The sequence below is a fragment of the Triturus cristatus genome, chromosome 5_2 (assembly GCF_964204655.1).
Source record: "Triturus cristatus chromosome 5_2, aTriCri1.1, whole genome shotgun sequence".
NCBI lineage: Eukaryota > Metazoa > Chordata > Amphibia > Caudata > Salamandridae > Triturus > Triturus cristatus.
The window spans coordinates 411,796,396-411,816,775 of NC_140588.1; the positions used below are offsets into that span (position 1 = coordinate 411,796,396).

The 20,380-nt window shown below is 43.2% G+C and overlaps 1 protein-coding gene across 5 annotated transcripts in view; it reads left to right on the forward strand.

Annotated features, from left to right (window-relative positions):
- The window catches only part of MTCL1 (microtubule crosslinking factor 1), a 490,856-nt gene that overhangs the window by 397,395 nt on the left and 73,081 nt on the right, over positions 1-20,380 (forward strand). For all 5 annotated transcript variants that reach the window (XM_085607320.1, XM_085607319.1, XM_085607318.1 and 2 more), the window contains one exon: positions 15,772-15,939. In XM_085607320.1, the coding sequence (XP_085463446.1) occupies positions 15,772-15,939 (168 nt within the window). The remainder of the gene's footprint in view (positions 1-15,771; positions 15,940-20,380) is intronic.

The following is a 20,380-nucleotide window of genomic DNA, read 5'->3' on the forward strand; positions in this document are numbered from 1 at the left end:
AAGTAATTTGTGAATTATTTTCAAGACTCAACTCACGTTTGCACTTTAGGTCGACTTGGTGGCCAAAGGACTTTACATAAAACTCTCCTGCCCCTGCTAAATTCATCCAATTTTTCAAAAATGGCCTTTAGATAGAGCTTATGAGAGAGCAGATTACTGTAGTGTCATTTAGTGAAGGATCCTGAAGGAAGTTATTGACAGGCTATAAAAATAGGCAAAACCAGGGTACAAGAAAATTCCGAAACACCGTGCTTAATTTGAGCTGGTGATTGCAGGTGAGGCCCCCCAGCACTCATTTTTGCACACCTGCAAATATTTTTCTTCACAAAACTTTGATCCAGAGCAAGAGAGAGAAAACACAAAAGGAGGATTAAGATAAAGATGGAAAAACATTGACAAAGGGAGAAAGCAGGGAGGGAAATGAACCAGCAAGAGATAAAAAGGCAAACAATGTGTGTGGGGCTGGACTAAAGAGGCCTGAAATGGAATCAAGACCACGCAGTCTTGGTATTTGGCACCCTGAACTTCAGCAACACTGATCATAGGCTTCGGAATAAAACTTTGGACCAAATCACTTATATTAAGAATCAAGCATTGCCTTGAACTGTGACAAACGCCATCACACCAAACTAGCACCTAAAGCCCTACAATGTCTAGCGGTAGAAGCAGTGATTACATTTAGTCCTCTGCATTGTCCACAAAGAATACTTGGTTAAACACCCAGTAAATTTGCAATCTTTAGATTCCTCCAATTCAGCAGCCTTGAACCTTTGTCCTTCTGCTGCAAACTTTAGTGCTTGAAAATCCTTCAAATGGGAGAAACTCACAGGCAGATCCTTGCCTGCCCCAGGATATGGAATGGTCTGAATCCAACTCTAAGAGCTAAACCAAACTATATGTGGTTCAGAAAACCTTCAAAAACAGAACCTTTCAAAAGTGCCTACAACTGGGCTGCCTATGCAGCAAATGGGTCAGAACCAGTGATGGTTCCACTTAAGGAGAGTTAGGGTGGTGCCGCTCCACCAATGTGAGCCGTCACGCACTGCAGGTATACTATTATGTGCCATGATGAGTTTAGTTTGGTGAGGGACAGGCCACAGTACTGTGTGTGCAGGAATGTAAGGAAAGGAGGTGTGGCCCAGTGACAGGGCACTATGTGACATTACCCATCCTGATGCCATGAAGTGGGCATTTCCAACTGACCTTTACCTTCAGTGTGGCTAGCCTGACCTGCGTACATTTGCCCTCTTAATCTGTGCTGTTTTAGAGTGCTGTGGGGACAGAGACCCACTCCCCCTGTACTATGAGGGAGCGCTGGGTGGGCCCTCCCGGGTGGGCCCTCCCAGCCAATCCCAATGGCGTCTTCAAGCTTTGTGTTGAAATACAGAGCATGAAAACAGCGTTGAATTGCTGAGGCGCGCTCTATGACCGAAGCAAGCCCCCAAGGTCGTGAGTCTGTGAATAATAGCGCTTGGGTGGTGTGGGTAGTAGTATCAAAAACATGACCAATCACTGAGCAGGTTTATTTATTTTAAAGTCGCATAGTGAGTGGCTGTGTTTCTATTTTCTAACGTAACCTGCCACAGCTCTTTGCCGCCTCCACACAGGAGACACGAACTGTGCTACCTGCGAGGACTGAAGTCGCAGAGAAAAGGTAGATCGTCATTTCCAGGAAAAGTACGTTAATTTTGTGAGCCCAGTGCTTCATCAATTTTTTACACCTCACCACTTTCATATTTTACCAGCCACCACTGGACGATCTAAGAACAGTTGACAAAATTCTTCTTTAAGAATCAGACTCTTACAACCCCTACAGCCACCCACTTTCTATTCAAGACTTTTAGCGCTCAGAAGCAATGTAAATAGGACAAGCATTGTTCTTTAAAAAGGACAAGCATTGTTCTTTAAAACGTCCTCATTAATAAATATACAATGTAAATGATTTCTGTTATGAACGGCACGACTGTGCTATTACTTAATAAGGAATGTGTGGCATAATGTGCAGGGTCTGACAGGGACAGAAAATAGTCCTGGGCACCAAAATATAATGATCCCCCATTAACAAATCGAATAGATAAAACTGTGGCACACTTTTGCAAAGCAGGAGAGTTCTGAACTTGTAAATGCACACACACTGTTCAAGTGTTTAACAAGGTATAAAAGACTACATAGATTTGAGCTTGCTGCAAGCAATGTTGGTTTTAATATCGGGGAAATCAATAGTAAAAACCAGCCAAGTAGACCATAAAACAGGCCCACAGGCAGCCAAAAAAGACGGCCCATACACTTCCCTGTCACACCCGGCCGCCTGGCATTGGCAGATTGCCCTATAGGAAGTCCAACCCTGGTAATGGGTATTCCTGTTTTTTGTGGTAATGGGCGCAGCATGGCCCGCACAGAATGCGTCTGCAAAACCTAGACATTGGAAACCTTGGGAGGAGATGTATTGCTTCATCTCACAAAGTGACTTTCGTGATTGGATGCCCCCTTGGCAGGCATTCCTACTGTTCAGCACATAAAAAAAATCCCACCCTTGAAATAATCATTTTCTCTTCGATTAATCTCAGTTTAAAGTGCTATCAGTTGAAAATAAAATGGCACATCGTTCATTTTTATATGCGTCCGTCGCGGATCTGAAAAGGCGTTTCAAGCTAATGCAGACAAGAGAAGTGAACCGGTCATGCCATTCACAGGTGCTGATGCAAGCAGATACCGCTGCTGCATACTGACGTGACGTCTCCAGGGAGCTAAAGGGACCTGAGGTAAAAGCAGCCGTGATGTTATTAATCTCAGTTGGGTCTGAATACTCTGCTGAGTCTATCCTTTCAGAAAATGTGAAAATATATTTACATACCCATGCATCTTTTAAGATTTAGCAAATCCTGCTCCTTTGTTTGGCGGTCCTTAATAAGCCTTTATGAACCATACACCCTTGGCTCAGTTTAGTTTAAGACATGATACCGTCTCCCTTCTCTCTGCAATGCAAGTTAGAATGATTTGGCAGGAGATAACTACAGGTCTACGGATCAATTGGCGAAAGTTTGTTGTGCCCAGATCAGAATCCTGCTATATCTAACTCTTATAAGATTGACCACTTTTCTAAAATCCAGGTATTCGCCTTCCTAGTGAGATTTTGTTTCATCTCACTAGCACCGTACCCTGGTGTGATATACTACGGATCATCACTTCAGAAGGTAATTCCACTTCAAGTCCAACCTAAATCAAACTTGTAATATTTGGAAGGCTGAGACCATGCTCTTCTTCTTTTATTTTTTTTATATATCACAAGCCTTTATTGGTTTTGACAAATTTAAGAAAATACCGTGCCACCAGTGCATGGGTGATAGCATGTAACGTTCTAAATTAAGACATCATTAGAAGGTAGTAATGAAAGACAGAAAGAAAAAAGTGCAAAAAAAAACCCCCAGAATATTGTTTTAATGTCATCCCTCTCTCCTGAAGAAACGTCTTCATTAGTCTCTGGTTCAACCTTTCCTTGTCTTGCCAGATGCGTGTGATGCGCTTCTCCTGCCTTCCTGGCTTCCGCTTGACATGGCTGAGCACTTCCTAAGGCTTTATCAACATAGGTTCTGAAAACATGGAGGACATATTGTAGGATCGGGCAGCCACACATGCATTTAGGCTCTTGTCTTGTCCACCTCAGACCAGCTGATTGTCTTTTTCCATCTCCGCCCAAGCCAATGGTTGACAACCTTGAAACACCTCTGTGTAAATTCATTATGGAAGTAATAGTAAGCAGAAGTAAATTAAAAATAGAAGTAATTTAATGATTTATTGAAGAGTTGAAACAATGCAATATAGCATATGCCAATACAGAAAATTGTTGATGTTGTTTTTGAAAACATGAGCAATACCTCAGTTTTCAGAAAGAAAACGAATGAGTTACATAAAGGTTTTACAAGACATATTTCATAGATAGGCAAGGTAAAACAAGGCTAAGAGAAAGGAAGAAAAAGAAAAGTCAGGATAGAATAAAAAGAAGAAAGCTGAGTAATTTATAATTAGAGAGACAAACTTGTGCTTTAAGGAGTAATAAATATAACAATGTGCATTAAATATCCAACTGGAATAAAACTCAAATTATTAAACTAATAATAAGAACCATGGGCCACATGCATGAACGTTTTCAGCGGTTGCACACGGCGATTTGGGCTATTTGCGACCGCTAAAAAGGGTTATAGCATGTACCAACCCTATTTTGTGAGTCGGCAATCTGCTACCGACTCGCAAAATAGGGTTTGCGAGTCGCTATTAAATGGGGCGTGCCAAGGGGGTCCCTTCCTAATTGGAGTTGCAGGGGATGTATGATTGTTTTGCAACATTAATGCGGTTGCAAAACAATCGCAGTTTGCCACCTACTTCAAGTAGGTGGTAAGCCAGTCGCAATCTTTATGATTGGAAGCAACAACGTTTTTTAAGAGCAGACTGTGGTCCCACGGACCATGACCTACTCTTTAAAAAATTTAAACTGAAACGTTTCATTTTTGTTTTTGAAACACATCCTGTTTTCTTCTAAGGGAAACGGGCTGCATTAAAAAAAAAAAAAAAGGTTGCCTTATTTAAAAAGCAAACACAGACATGGGGTCTGTTGTCCCCAGCAGGCCACCATCCCTGTGTTAATGCCTATTCCCTATAGATTGCAAATTGCGACCTGCTTCATTAAATTGACAGTGGTTAATTTGTAAAAAAATAAGTGCTGGGGCTCTCGTCAGTAGGAAGCTTTCACCAGCTTATTTCTCCTGTTAGCACTGCCTAAAATAGAACCAACTACTAACTATGAAAGTGAGGAGAGGATGTGGTGTAATGGCCAGAGCTGCCAACTGCAGAGCTGGGGAACCAGGTTAGAGTCTCGGCGACTACTCAACATCCTGTGATTCTGGGCAAATTACTTGATCTCCTCGTAAATGAATGTGTCCTTAACTGGTGTTCCTGAAAAGTGCCGGTGCTGAGCACCGGAAACCACCAGCTCAAATTAAGCACTGAATATTGATGAGGCAGGTCATTTGCAACCACATTGGGAATCACAAAATGTGTGTGAGACACATTAGTACATTTTCTTTTGAGACTCGCGAGTCGCTAAAGTTCTCAAATTGCGAGTCGCAAAAGGAAATGGTAGTACATGTTTCAGAATATGGGGCCACAAGGTGTCTTTGAAGACATAGAGGCATTAATAACCGCATTATACGATAGATAATTGGTGTGGGGTAAGCACAATTTAGCACGTTAGACTGCTAACTGTAAGGAGTTAACAGAACTGATTATAGAAGTAAATGTTCAATGGAATACTCCTCTAAGTAGTACAAAATTGGATCTTAATGAGTAACCAGGAGAACAGGAACTCATCTCAGTGTGGCAGTGTATGAAGCCTACCCAAGACTGCATGTACGTGAAAGCTCTGGGCCTGCACAAAAACAAAGACTGCATTTAGTAAAGAAAATGTGGACTTGTTGTGCATCTCCAAAGCTCCTTTTGGGTGTTGTTAGACAGCAAGTAGAACATTGTAGACAACAGCCTGTGGTAATGGAGTTTATGCAACTTGTAGATGTGTATAATGAAGTAGGGCAACAGTTGGCTCGGCCATTAGGACACTGAATCTATAGTAAATCTGTAGGCCATTGGTGATAGTCTGTACTGATTCTGAGCAGACCTACTATGTGACAGCCGCGGCCGGTCTATTGGGGCTGAGGGGCCACGCCCCTCCACCTTTTGCCCCTCATGAACAGTGTCTGTCAGGCTGAAGAAAGGTCAGCCTGACAATCACTGTTCATTTTCATGTCAGGCAGCCAGGAGCCAGACATGCGCTAATGCACAGGCTCCTGGCTGCCTGACCTGAACTTTTCTGGGCTGAGGAAGTCACAGCTCCTTTGCGCGTGAGCTCCTCAGCTCAGCAAAGGTCCCTGAGGCCCTCCCCTCAGTGACGAGGGGTAGCGTCACTAATTGCCTCGCACCTGGGCGCGTCCGTTTTAAGCCCTGATGCGCCCAGGGTCGAGTGTCAATCAGTGACACTTCATCACAGAGTGGAATGGGGTCAGTGGTCAGCCGTCTCATTGACCCCATCCCACTCTGTGACGTTGGAACTGCTGCCTTCCCTCACTGGCTGATCTAAGGTCAGCCGCCGAGGGAAGGCAGCAGTCCCAAGCCTCCTGGAACCTTCAAGGCAGAGCTGGCTGCAGGTAAGTGTTTTTTTTCTTTTAAATTAATGTTTGGTGCATGCGTTCGTGTATGTATGAATGTTTGGTAAAGAGTGTTGTGTTCCAATTGCAGAAACGCAATGTCCGATTTGTATAAGGGTAATCTGTCTAGTCTGGCCTAATGGGCAACAAATGATGGACTAGGATGCAGCCCTAAGTAATTATCAGTGGCTGGGAATAATTTAAGCATTCCATTCCTCACATTTTTAGCCTCTTTCTTAACTATCCACCTCTGTGATCTTTTTTTCTCAGGTGTCTGGGTCGAAAAGGCACACAATCTGCATTACTTCTGAAAACATTCAGTTAAAAGGTGTGCATCCATGAACGCGTGTGTTTTATGTCTGTTTCCCAAAGTGTCTGCCAATATTGCAAGAGCAGGGAGAGAGAATGACTTTGTAGAAGTCCATAAACTACGGACAGTTCATGGAGTTAAGCAAGTCATACCTGATCTTTAAATTTCAAATCCAGCGTGACCCTCTATTGCCCATATTGCAAAGTGGGTGTTTTGCAAGCACCCATTCGTAAACAATTATCGGCATATCCATTCCTGAGAGCCAATAATATTTGTATCTTATGTAAAAATAAAAAATTAAACGCTCGTATATCTGAGATTCTTGGCGCCAAAATATCTATGATTAGACTGAATTCGGCTGCTAAGTTACACCAGAAACAGGAATGTTTTCAATTGCGGTCTGAAGTGAACAATAGCTGATTCTGCCCTAAGAAAAATTGGTAGTGTGTTCCATATTTTTGCGTCAGAAACTTTAAATGAATTGTTGCCAAAGAAGCAATCCTAGCTCCAGGCATATTTAGCAAAAACAAATTGTTACATTTATAAATTTCGAGAGACTTTGTGCCACTCAATGTTCAGCTTTAAAGTGGAGGAACTGTTGATGCATTGCATGGTGAATGATCACCATTAATTTAAAGATGATTCTTTCATATACAGGAAACCAATGTCATTGCCTCAAGATGGGGGAGATGTGATGTTTGAAGGTCCCAGTTACCAATCTGACAGCCACATTTTGGACCAGTTGTTGAAGCTTTAGATTTTTCCAGCAGGTGACAATAAAATGGCATTGGCAAAATCTATAGGAGATGAGATTATAAAATGTACCACAGCAACATCCTGGCAATAACCATGCAGAAAATAATATTTAAGATTGTTTCAAGATAATAGAAACAACTGGTTGCTGTTTTAATGGATTTTGAGCCAAACACAAAATTTGTATCATAGCAAATGCTCAGAATATGAACTTGCGTAGAAGCAGCAGGACATGGATTCATTACAGAAGGCCAGGAGAGGGCCTCCCGCTTCATAGCATCAGGCAGAGTCCGGAGATCGGTCTTGAATGGATTGAATACAAGAATGTTCTGTGAATCTACCAGCATACCATATGTAGGGTATTGGATACAGATGTAACGTGAGAAGAATCTTGTTTGAACCCAAATATGAGTTGTGTATCATCAGCATACATGTAAAGTGTCATACCTGCCTAAGTCAGACATTTTGTGAAATGGTGCATATAGATGTTAATAATCAAAGGGAGGGAGAGAAAAACATTTGGGATCACCCAATATCCCTGAAATGACCGTATATAAATCAAAAGAAGGAGTCCGCTACAAGTCCAGTTGTCTAGGCAGCACCGGCATACGAGTAATTTTTACTATAAAACTTTCACCCTTCAGGAAATCATGAAGGCATGCTTCATCATTGAGTTTTCATGATGGAGACTAATATTTCCATTACAGGCTTCAACCTGATCTCTTTCAGGGCACACTTGGAGGTTTTTGAAGGTATCCTAGCAGTACATAATTAAAAGGATGCCTGAGGCATACCTGCAACAAACTTTATTATCATAATATTGCCTTGGAAGTGTTAAAAACAAATGCACACACTATGTGGGAGTCTACTCACCTGAGTATTCTTTCTCGCAGTCCACATGTTTCAGCCTTCCTAGAAGATACTGAGGCTTTCATCAGGACCAGTATTTCAAAGATCCCTATGGATTGCCTAATCCTATCTAAGTCAAACAAGTGGAGAATTACTCCTACTCGCACATCATACTTTCATTCATACCATGCATAGGCTTTATTTTTGCGTCCCGACTGGCTAAATCATCAGTGGTCATTTGTAGAGAGATAAGATAGATCACCACACTATTTTATGCTATTTTGCTTTGTATACATCTACATAGACCATGTACACCTGTGTATAGGTTCACACTGCGCACGCTACAGAATGATAGAGATTTTGTAATCAAACCGCAGACAAGGGTGGGATAGTGGTCATTTTGAAAAAAGAAGATATAGGACTGAATGTCTAAGACTGTTGGGTGACCATAAGAACTACCAACCCCTTGCAACTTATCCCACTGAAGCCCTTTGTAATAAGATTAAATGTTTGTCGAGGAGGCAGAAGCAGTACGTTGGGTCTCTAAGAATGTGGCAGAATTATTGGTGAACCACCATCCAGTCACTCCCTACTTCTATACCCTTCCCAATATCAATGAAAACAAGATCCCCCGCCAGGGAGACCTATAGTCTCAGGGATAGGGTCAGTGTTAGAACCCTTATCACGCTTCTGTGACTTCTGTCTGAAACCCAATGTCCGGAAGATGCTGATTTATCTTAAAGACACTAAAGGTCTCATGAGGTTCATTGGAGACTTGGACTTGGATGCAAATAGGCAAATACTGATTGGTTTAGACATTGAAAGCCTTTATATGAGCCTCCCACAAACATACACCTTTCAGGTTTTGGAAGCAGTGTTGTTCTGGGAAGATACTGTGCAACAGGGGCAAAATAAATAAAAATAACAAAGCCAATAGTTTCATTGGTGACACGCTTTATTTTCCAGTCTCTGCCCCGCCACCTCCCTCATTCCCCCCTCCCCGTCTCCTCCCCCCCACCTCCCACGACTTCCACCCCCGCTAACCTTCTTGGCAGCAGTTATGGGGTCATCTGGTGAGATCAGGGGCTATAGCGCCATTTTGGTGAGTTCAAGGCTACAAAGGTGAGCAATGACAAGTAATGCTATCACATATACAGCAGCAGTTAGTAGTAGCAGCGTGAGTACCTGGAAGAGAGCATGATTTTTAAAAACCTGTTTAAGTACATACTGGCTCTAGAGTGAATTATTGCCTAAATTATCATCAGAGATATGCAACAATTTCCATTTTCTTCCCCAAAATGCACTCCTGTGACCTCTTACTTTAGTCACATGTTTTAAGTAATGCGGGGTCCCGCTTATGAGCATTTATATATAATGGTGACGTGTTTTGCATTTGCTGTTCTGTATCTCCAGTAATTTGGCTTTCACGTGTTCAAGCTGCCCCTGCTCTCTGTCGTGTCTTCCATGTACATTTGTATTCATGTTCTTCCTCCTGTCGCTTGTTTTTTTCCCACTTTAGACTTCTGTATTCTGTAGTCATCCGCTGCCTGAGCCGGACCCCCCTCCTGTGCTCCTGTGTTTTCGTTGTTTATGCAGGAGCTTGGATGGTTGTTGATTTTGACGATATTGTAATAAGACATTGTTTCGGTCAGCGCAACGCTTAAGCTACATGCGGCCAGGTGGGGGAGGGGGGTCACTGTGCAAGCTACAGCAAAGTACTAAAAATTGGCTGTTTTAATCAAAACCGCATAGAATTGGTAACGCGGCACACGGGCAATGCCCGATGGGCTAGTATCGGAATTCCAGCTGTGGGCTGCTTGTTTGGGTGGTGTCCGCGTTGTTCGATGCCGCCAGCGGCCCAGTGGGTGCCTGAGTGGCCTTTCTAGAGGTAGATGGCAGAGGTGTCGCCCCCTTTCTCTCGGTCCTCTAATGTATGCATATTGAGCAGGGGCGGGGGGCCTGAGCAAACGAGGCCTCACTTGTTTTCAGGTGTTTTTCACCAGTGTAAACTAATCCGTGCATTTTTTTTTTTACCCCCTCTCCCGCCTTATTAATAACATTTCGCCAAAGCAATGTTTTGCAGAAAGGCAATATGCAAATGTGGGCCACTTTTTTTTTTTAGCCTACCCGGGCAGATTTTGAATCCCAATACAACCCTGATTCAAAACTGTCCCTTTTTCGTAGTAATGTTCACAAACGAGTTATAAACCTATTGTGGACAGCTTTTGACCTCGTATAAAAACGATATGCTCGCGTATATCAGCTTTACCTGCGCAAAAATACTGATTTAGGAGTGAATGAAAAACTTTCCCCATGTCAGGAAATTTGGATATGTACTTTTTGACTTATTCAGCAACACAGAGGTTTCTGTGTTACAAACTCTACTCCTGCGGGTAGCTAGAGGGGGTTCTTGGGTGGAAAAGCCTCGCAGATTTTCACAGACCAATAAACCTATGCACTTGTGTTTATTCACATACTTCTCTCCACCTCGTCCTACCTTGGAAAAGGTCAGAGGTTTATTCTTGTCAAAGGCAGGAGTAAATCCCTTTCTAGGACAGGAAGGGAACTCTCCAAAACTGGTAGAAGCACAGAAAAGCTTTCTCCACATGGCAAAATGTAATTCCCATGAAGGAAAAAATTTAAGTTAGGAAGTGCTTGTGTACTTGCTCTTTTTTTTGCATGTAAGAACATGTGCTTGTATATTCATTCATGCGAAAATGTAATGCACAAATATTCCAGGAGTGTGCCAGGAAAGCTGGAACTGCGGTCGATTTCAACTTAACCTATATTGGCCATTGATAAAAATTAATACCATTCATACTGCGTTCATCTTACTGCTACTGAACATTCTAGGCTGCTGTGCTGAATTCAGCTTTCTGTGACATTCAGACCAGTCAGCTAACATTTTAATCTGTGCATGAAGGCTGCACAAAGATCAGTCTGATCAGCCAAGCACACTAACAAAACATCTCATGTATGTATGTATGTATGTATGTATGTATGTATGTATGTATGTATGTATGTGGTATTTCTGTTGCCTGAACCTAGCCAAAAGGCAGAGGAGTGCTGTACAGGGTCAAAGACCAGCATAAGCTCAAAGAGCCATAGGAGAGGTGGCTGATTTGTTTACTGTTATTGCGGTGTGATGTACAGTTCTTTAAAGAGAAATGTCTTCAACTTTTTTCCTAAACTGGGGCAGCATTGGGGTGGTCCAAATGGAGAAAGGGGTGTTGTTGTAGTTCTTGGGTGCATAAATGGAAAAGGCCTGCTGCCTTGTTTTTCTTTTCTTGGTCTACAGGCTGTTGGTGTCCTGTCTGTCAGTGTACTGAGAACCACCAGAGATGGTGAGCTTGTTTGACTATAAGATAAGCGGGGTGCTGGTCATAATGGTTTTGTGAATGATGCAGATGGTTTTGAAGATGACGAGGGCAGGCAGTGGGATCCAATTTAGTCCTCTTTCTTCAGGCTGTGTATGAGATGTGCTCTGGCATTTAGTATGCCCTTAACGAGTACCAGTGTGGAGTCTGAGAGGCTGTGACACACGGCTATAGTATGATAGTCCGTTTCTCAAACAAACAGTTTTACTTACTTTAGCTGAGATGTGTTGGCAGTGTGTTCCTTCAGGTTGAGTTTAGAGTGATCTGTGAGCACATTCCTCCAGTTCTGGGTATTCCATCAAACAATTGTTCATGTTGTTTTATTGAGTTTGGCTGTAAACTTTAGTAAATCTATGATTAACTGTTTTTTAGGTGTCGCATGCGCTGGTGAGACTTATTGAGAGGGCTACAAAAAGTGCTACCAGGCCAGCCTAGAGCTACAGTGCAAGTGCGCGGGCACGGGCGCCGCGCTTTACCGCGATTACTTTCACTTTAGCGGCCGCACAGCCGCTTTGATGTTTGATCGCGATCACTTTCACTTATGCGGCCGCTTGGCATAGCCAATAGGTCTCGCTTTTGGGACCTTAGAAGTATTAAGTTATGCAACTGTTGCATGGCTAAATCCTTCTAAGGTCCCAAAGGCGAGACCTATTGGCTATGCCAATGCTTGTTGTACTTGTATTTGGCCTGTGATGGTTAATGTGAATCTAAAATGAGTTTGATGCAGGCGTTCTTTGTAGTGTTGTGCATGGATGGGTGTGGCAATGGACTTTACTCTTTTTTTTCTGATAAGCTGAGTGGTTGGTTCATTGCTTGGCTATTGTGAAGTGTTTTCTAAATAGCAATTGTTGTTGAGGTAGTTAATATATTGTGGATTGTGCATGTCGGGTGTGTTATGGTTTTGCTGTCTGGGTGGTTCTAACATGCATGCAGGTGTGTTGTGGAGAAGTACTGCCGAGTAGGCATAGCTTGGACAACTAAATGACTTTTTTGGCTTGTGTACACTGGGGCGTAATGGAACTGACTGTTCTGATTAGGAAAGGGCAGATATCGATGGAAATGGAGTGTGGTGGTATTGTTGGGTGGGCAGTGCTATTGGAGATACACAGATAGCCACTTTTGGAGTCATGCTTGTATTTTGGATGTGCGTGGAAAGGACTTATTGTGATATACTGATGTTTGTGGTTGTGTCGTGGGTCTTGGGTTTGAGTGAAGTTTGTATCCTAGGAACAGCAGGATTATAACGGAAGTTTTGCTTGTTGCAGTCATACAACAGATTCAAGCACCTAAAAAATATAGAATGAGCGACTCTGGAGTGATTAGTCCGATTATGTTATTTTTTGTATTTGTATACATTGAATGTGGTGCATTGAAAAACATATATCATATTTTTCCTTTGCACTTGTTTTTGACTTTGTTGAACAACAAAAACATTGTTCTTCAGTAGGGAATCCTTCTTGTAGCCTTGTGCTTCTCTGTTGAAACTGGGGCAATACTCGCCTCCTAAAAGTTGGAACACAAATACTTCGTAAATGGAAATCGGCATAGCAGTCACTCTGCTGTAGCCCATTAGAAAGATGGGATCATGAAATTTGGGGATGTGGTAAGTTGCCAGGTAACTCTCTTAGTTGCCCCGTGGAACTGTGTAAACCGCTGTCGTAGGTCACCTGCTGCACCTAGCACTGAGCTACTGAAGTGGTGTAAAGCAATTGCTCATTTAAGGATAACTGTTTCCTTGGCTACTCCTCCCTGTAACGCCAAACACTGTGGTGCTATGTGACTTGGCAGACTGCAGCAAAGAGCCAGCGCTTCGTCTTACTATAATGAATTTCAATTCAGAGGACGCGCAGGAGTCATGTGACGTGAGTGTCACCATGGAAACCGCTGTATTCATTTTCAGTGAACAACAGACTCAGCAAGAAAGTGACATTCCTCTGAAGATGGGCCAGGCTGGCTTGCTGCACTTCACGCTTCTGCGCTAGTGCTGACCCGGCATCTCCTTGCGAGAGTTGTGCATTAGGTCAGCGCGTGCGAATTCCTTAATGGACTCTTCCTTTCGGGCTTTTTCAAGCACAGGGGTGCATCAGAGCGTTGCACACACCATGCTTCTCCCAGCCTTCTCTCTTTGTCTGGGCTCAAACAGAGTAACACAAGTGGGTGGTAATCCGCATGCTAGCTTGGTCCTCAGGGATATGAACCACCCTGCTGTGGCACTGTAGGGGCACAGGGATCCATGCCGTCTTGCGGAAAGAAACCGGTTCTAATGAACCTTCTCCTACGAACCTCCTCTTATGAACCTTATCCCTTGATTTTTTTCAACATGATTCCCATAGTCCAGGGTTATGAATCAAAACTGACAAATGCAGTTCCACTCAAAGGTTTCCTTAACACTACTTCTCATCTACATTACACTGATCTTCTGTTCCTTTGGCATTCTTGGGACCGGTAGCTGCGAGCGGGGGGGATTCTATAAACTCTCGTTCTGTCTGTTGTCCTCCATTCCTAGCCCTTCATGATTCCCATTGGTTTTGATTCTCCACCAAATGCACTTTCACATTTTTTTGGGACTGTGGTAACTCAAGGATACTATTCCACAAATGTCATCCTTGTGTGGCCTCCATGTTGACACTTCTTGGCAATATTGTATTTCCACCTATGTTTCTGGCCGTTCTGTGGATCCTGTTCTTACAATCCTCCCCACGTCACAGCCAGCTGTAAAAGCCTCTTCCTATCCCAGTTTCATATGTCCGTATCTCCTTGTATGTTCTGTCACCACCAGTCCACCTTACTACTGAAGTGACCGTGGTATAAATCCACAGCATACTTTTTAGATAATTTGTCAGTTCTTAGTAAGATACAAATGTTAGGTTTTTACACTTGCTGATTAAGTTCAAGCCAGAGCGGGACCTGGTCATCCTTTTACTTTTACATGTTTTTATTGTTATTTTTGGCAATTCACCTGCTAATCTACATGACTCTTTTACTGCGTAGTTTCCCGAATTTATAATTTTCATGAAAAGCGTGTACTTAACAAAGGAACCTGGGACATTTTGCAACAGTCTAACCTTTAAAATATGCCATTTTGTCTCCATTGGGTGAAAGTGTTGACCCGAACAAGAAAAGTGTCTGCCAGGCTGAAACTTGCTCAGCCTGACCAACCTTTCTTGTCGGAAAAAGTTGAAGCGCTTGTCCCCTCCACCGATAAGGAAGGGCTGCGTCTGGTTGAGTGGGAAGTTTCTGAATATTCACAACTCCTGAGTTTGTGGAGTTCCCAAACTTTTCATGGCATCCGTGAACTGTTTCGCCCACTCCCCTCCCATTGGAAAATGTGTACTCATGTGTTACATTACTCCACAATGGGGTAATATGACATAAGAGTAAATTCTTTTCTTAGTGCAGATTCCCATGTTCTGAATTACAAGGTGAATTTGTACTCTTAAATAAGTTGTTCTTAACTTCGCAAATGGCTGTGTGAATTGAGCTTGACTTTTTTATTTAATTTTTTTTCTACCAGATTGTGACTTTATAGCTGGATGTTTAAGAAAATCTGCATTCTGAGCACGGCAGTTAAATATTCAGTGCTTTATTTTTGCTGGTGTGTGCTGGTACTTGGAACTAGCACGTTTCTCTTATCATCAGTACATAATTAAGTCCATCATATGGTGGCGGTGTCTGTTTCTGTTTTTTCGAACAAAGCACAGCAGCAGAGTGTTTAAAAATGTAAATATACTTTAATGAAATACTACAGCCAGTGCGCCCAGGCCTTGTTACAGCTTTGCGTGACCTGGAGTCGTCCAAAGTGTCACCTACGCAGAAGTGTGATGGTTAGCAGGTGGCATCTGCACAGGCATTGAGAAGGGCTGGCAGGGACAATGGGCAGTGCTGCTGCAGTGGCCTCTTGAGAATGATGCTGCGCCAGCTCCTTATGTATTTTTGTACACGTTAAGCACTGCAAGTGTTGTGTAATAATTGTACTGCAATATCACTAAAGCATGGGAACAAAGCTTAGAAGTCAGGTGTTGAGAAACAACTGCTGATGAGCTTGGGGGTTGAGTTTTGTTGGGCAGACAGTCCTCTCGCCCCTATGTGTTGTGCATTTCCATACTCTGGCAGCAACACTGCTTAACTCAACCAGGCAGGCCTACCGCAACTATGGAGCCCACCACCCCCCCAACTAAGGGCTCAGTGAACGCATGACGCATAATCTTCAATAGTATGAACGCCATGCATTCATTATGTAATGTTTTTGATGGAAACTTAACTCAGAAATGTCTCCCTTTGGCGACAGGCCAGCGAGAACCGGCGACTCATGGGTGCTTTAAAGTGCTTGTTGGACGATTTCCAGTCGGAGCTGTGGGAGAAGGAGCGGGAGCGCGTGGAGCTGCAGCAGCAATACGCGAAAGAGAAGGCCAGCTGGGAGGTCGAGGGTGCAAAGCTTAAATGCCACCTGGAGCAGGTAAGTGTGCGCGCGCCCATGTCCTACTGCCCACCTCTGTGTCTGAGGGGCAAGTGCCCAACACGAAAGGAGACTGTGTTTAATGTTTTTCCTCTCCATAATAATGTGTTCACAGAATGATAAACATAATTACTATTTATTCAGAGCTGACCTTCAGGCAGGGCAACCCTGTTTTGTTCATGGATGGCAGTGCACTGGTGAAATCCCAGGGGTGAAAATGGTCCCATCCTTGGCCACCCTCCAGTCTCCTCCTCTCTGCTGTGTGCTGCTTAGAAACTAGGAGAGTGCCTCGGGGACCTATGCTTGCTTCTTGTTCCTGCCTCTGCCTTCCCTCTGAGACCAGGGGCAGTGAGAGCAATGCCAGGCGTAGCTAAGGGCAAGCCAGAGGTAGCCACAACTACTCCTGGCTGCTCCTCGTTGACTTCAAAATGCCAATTTACAAAGATTTTTCTCTGAGGAGGCGTGACTGACACTTGTAGTACACCTGGCTCACTACTGACTTCCAGGTGTACTCCTGGTTCCTGTAATTGAGCAGCAGTAAGCAAGGACTATTACAATAGGTTGTTGGAGTAAAATCTTTGGGAATCGAGCTCTGTTTTTGTGGAGTGCAAGAGTACAATGTTATGGAAGTTGACGGAAACCGTTGCATAGGCACACTGGTAGAAACACTGGTTGTCGCTCAAGGGCATCCCACATCTTCAGGGCTAACACGCGTTGCTCTTGTCCTCATCTATTCTTTAAAAATACGAGAAACATGCAAGGGACAGCCCCACACGACATCTGCTGCGGAATCAGTGCAAAAGTGAAGCAACCTGAATAAGAGACCGCATGCAATCTGTTCACCAACATGGATTCTTTGGTAGGGACACTCGGGGTGTGTGATCTTTTTCAAGGAGAGAAAAGAAAAGCTGGGCAGAGTATTTTGCCACGAAGGTCATTCAACACCCATAGTCATTAATACATAAAATTGACATGAGCAACATTATTAATAAATAATTGCTCTTTTTCCCAAAAAATAGCATAAAGCAACCTCAATTCAACCGGGAGGGAAATTGCTCGACTACATTCAACTTCATGATTTAACATGATTGGATTTTTATCAAGTCTTGGGGTAGAGTGGGAAATGTATTCCCTGAAATAGAGGTACCATTTTCGTTTTATTTTCTTTTTTCTTTTTTCGATAAAACATTACTAAACTTCCAGTGTATGTTGTTGTTGTTGCAGGTATGGGTACATATATTAGGGAGTGGCAAGTAACATTGTAGTACAATTGCTGTGATTGATGGTAGGGAGCCAGACAATCATCAGGCAGTGATGGGCAGTGCCTTTTACCATCTGCCACTGAATATTTCTTCAGCTGGTTTACAAAGCCTCATGAGAGCTACAATCCTGTGTGTAAGGGTGGAGAGCCCCAGCCAGGCATAGGCAGCTGACTGCAGCCTTTAGAGCTTCAATATTCATCCTCAACATGTGAAAATGTGAAAAGTAGCTCTGATGCTTTCCTCTCCTAAGCAGGAGTGCTGCCAGCCCACTGGTCATGCACATTCATTTTCACTTCCTCGTCACTCAGGAAGTGGCGGTAACCCCGGCAATGGAATCTGTCCTTGTGCAATAACTGCAACAGCCTAGACATGTGTGTTTGGAGTCCTTTTCATGATGACGGTGCCAAGAACCTAGATTACTGATGAGTGTTGTTTTTCACAATAGGAACAACAAACCACAAACGGGCTTTGTGCCCAGATAACTGGCTGTAGCTTCACTACGATCATGTAGAGCACGGTTTCAGCCCAGTGGCTAGCCACCATCCAAACCTCTCACTTCGGTCTTCGCTCCACCTCTAACAAGGACCTTCTCAACTATCCCACACGTCCTACTGTGCCCCGATCACAAACCACACCTACATGCAGGCCTCAACCAGCCTAAGTGGCCATCTGTGGGGCAGAGTGACGATGAGGTCCCTCATCTAAGTCTGCGTTGACTATTGACTCACGTAAGCACTCACATTCTGAGAATAGAATTTTAAATTTTCCCCAGGTTTATCATAGCGATCATTTGCAAGTGTACCGTTCAGCACAGTGAAGAGTTGATTGGTCGACTTAATTGATGATCATATTGGTAAAGAAACAAATTGCGCCTCTATGCTTCAGAACATGAAAGGGGAGCTATTGTATAGTTATTGGCATGGTCTAAGATCACCCACGTTGGATACGGCATTCAAAATATTCCACTTTAATTTCCAAGAGAAATCGATGATGCAAGAGTGAATCCGATTGGGACAAAGTAGCGGAATCTATAGAAGTATATTTATTTTGTATTTATTTTCTCTTGAAAGGGTGCAGGTGATGTACCTGTGCATTGAGTATGCTATGATTTGCTTCATCCTTCAGAATCGAACACCGCCACCGCTCTTCTACCCTTTACCACATTTTAATTTGCTACATTTATGCCACATCTGTCTTCTGTTTCCGTTTTTTTTCTACCAAGTATTCCATGAATTGGCTTTTGCTTTCAGCAGGCGGAACCTGTGTGCAGAAACACTGAGGGAGGCACGGGGTAAGGATTCGCATCCGATGTAGCTTTGAATCCGATGTGGCAGCAGCCTCCAGAGGGATACCACTCTGCCAGACTCGTGATTGGCTCCGTAGTAGCGGGAGGGTTAAGAAAAAGCTTGGGACAGTGTTCAATCTAGTGTAAAAAAAGGAGATTGCATGATACCTGGCGAGAGGAGCATGGTCTCCATTCAGGGGGGCCCAATATATGTGGCACCAAGCTTCCTCTAAAACTTTTGACTGCGTAAACTGATGTGCAATAATTGCTTTTATTTGAAAAGACTCGTTTCTAAAACCTCCTGTACAAAGTTTATTATTTGTGAATTTATATAAATTATAAAGCTGGCCGGGGCAAGTGATGTCCTCCAGGAGAGATGCCCTAGGCATGTAGACTGCAGCACCTTTAGGTACAGTATGGCTGGCAGATGTCAATGTTTACACAGGGCCTGAGGCTTCTCCCCTTGCTCTCTTTCCTTCTCTGTGGTGGTTTGTTTGGTGTGTGTATTGTTGTGTTGCGCAATCACATCTCTGTAAAGAAACTGTTGGACTAACCAGAAACACTTCTTTACCTTTTAAGACAGACTTATTTATCATACGACAGAATAGTCCCCAGACCCTGCTCTGCTGATTGCTTCTGTTATGAGAATTGCTTTTGGCATGTGCCACTCCTCAGTATCCTTGACAGTCTGAACTCCATACGAATTATGCTTCGCGTCTCTGTCCAGGCATTTGCTTTACTCACTGGTGGTGTTTGTGGTGGAGTCCACAGATTGGCCCATTGCTGTGCCAGACATCATCAGACTTCTTTCTTTAATAATTCAGCATTTAGTGATAGCTTCGAGAAAATGGATGTCAATTCAGACTCCCTATCCCCCAGATTTATGGCACCAGCAGAATACGACCAATTTAACAAACGAGTACTCTTTCTTCATAGGTATTCTCCATGCCCGATGGTCTTGAGAACATGTGCCTGTTCTGTTGTGGCCTCTGAGACATTGGTTGCATTACATGATCCCTCTTTTAGGATTTCAAATGAAGAAGAGAACCGTGAGTTGCCTAAGCTCCTGCAAAGGATCAGGTATAGTCTGGTCCACAGACAGCTGCTGTTTTTATCAGTGTTGGCTGCAGGTCACTCTGTTGCCTCTGACTGAATAAATATAAACAATCTGGTCTTTGTTAATGAAACACTTTGAGAACTCAGCTGAGAGCTTCTAGCTGATTAGGCTGTTTGACTCCTGTTAGTCCAAAAGCCAATCTGGTTTGTAGATTTTTGGGTCTGGCCTATGAGACTGCTTCAGCTGTATCACCCAGACTATTGTTTTCCAGAAACGAAGTCACACAAAATATGCATACATAGAGGGCTTTTGGCCAGCTATTGACTAGTCAAGATTTTGCTTCCACCCACCACAGCTTTCAGCATGGGGGGATGGGCCAGCCTAATTTTCCCTGGCCCCTTTAACCTTGAGTGACTGCACAAAGCTTATAGGCATTCTTCACATCAACATAAAAATTGTTCCTTTCTATCTAGTGACAAAGCTCTTTCAAAGTGAGCTTTTTAAATTGTATTTTTGTATATTATCTTTAAAAAAACAGCCATTTATTTTGCCTTCACTTTGGGTGTCTAGTTAGATGATGATTTTTTTCGTACGTCGTTTTTAAGGTGGCTGCTATGAAGTATTTATGGTACATTGTGACATTTGAGTCACATTGTGATTTTGTAGCTTCCTGCAATTCGAGTGCTTGGTTGGGTGATGATTTCTTCGTAAATAGTAAAATAATGGCACAACTGAGAGGCAGAAAATAACAGTGAATGTTTTTTGCTTTTCAGTTTATTTCAACAAGCTTATTGTGGCCACATGCAGGTGGCATATTTTTCTTTTTTTGTGGCATAT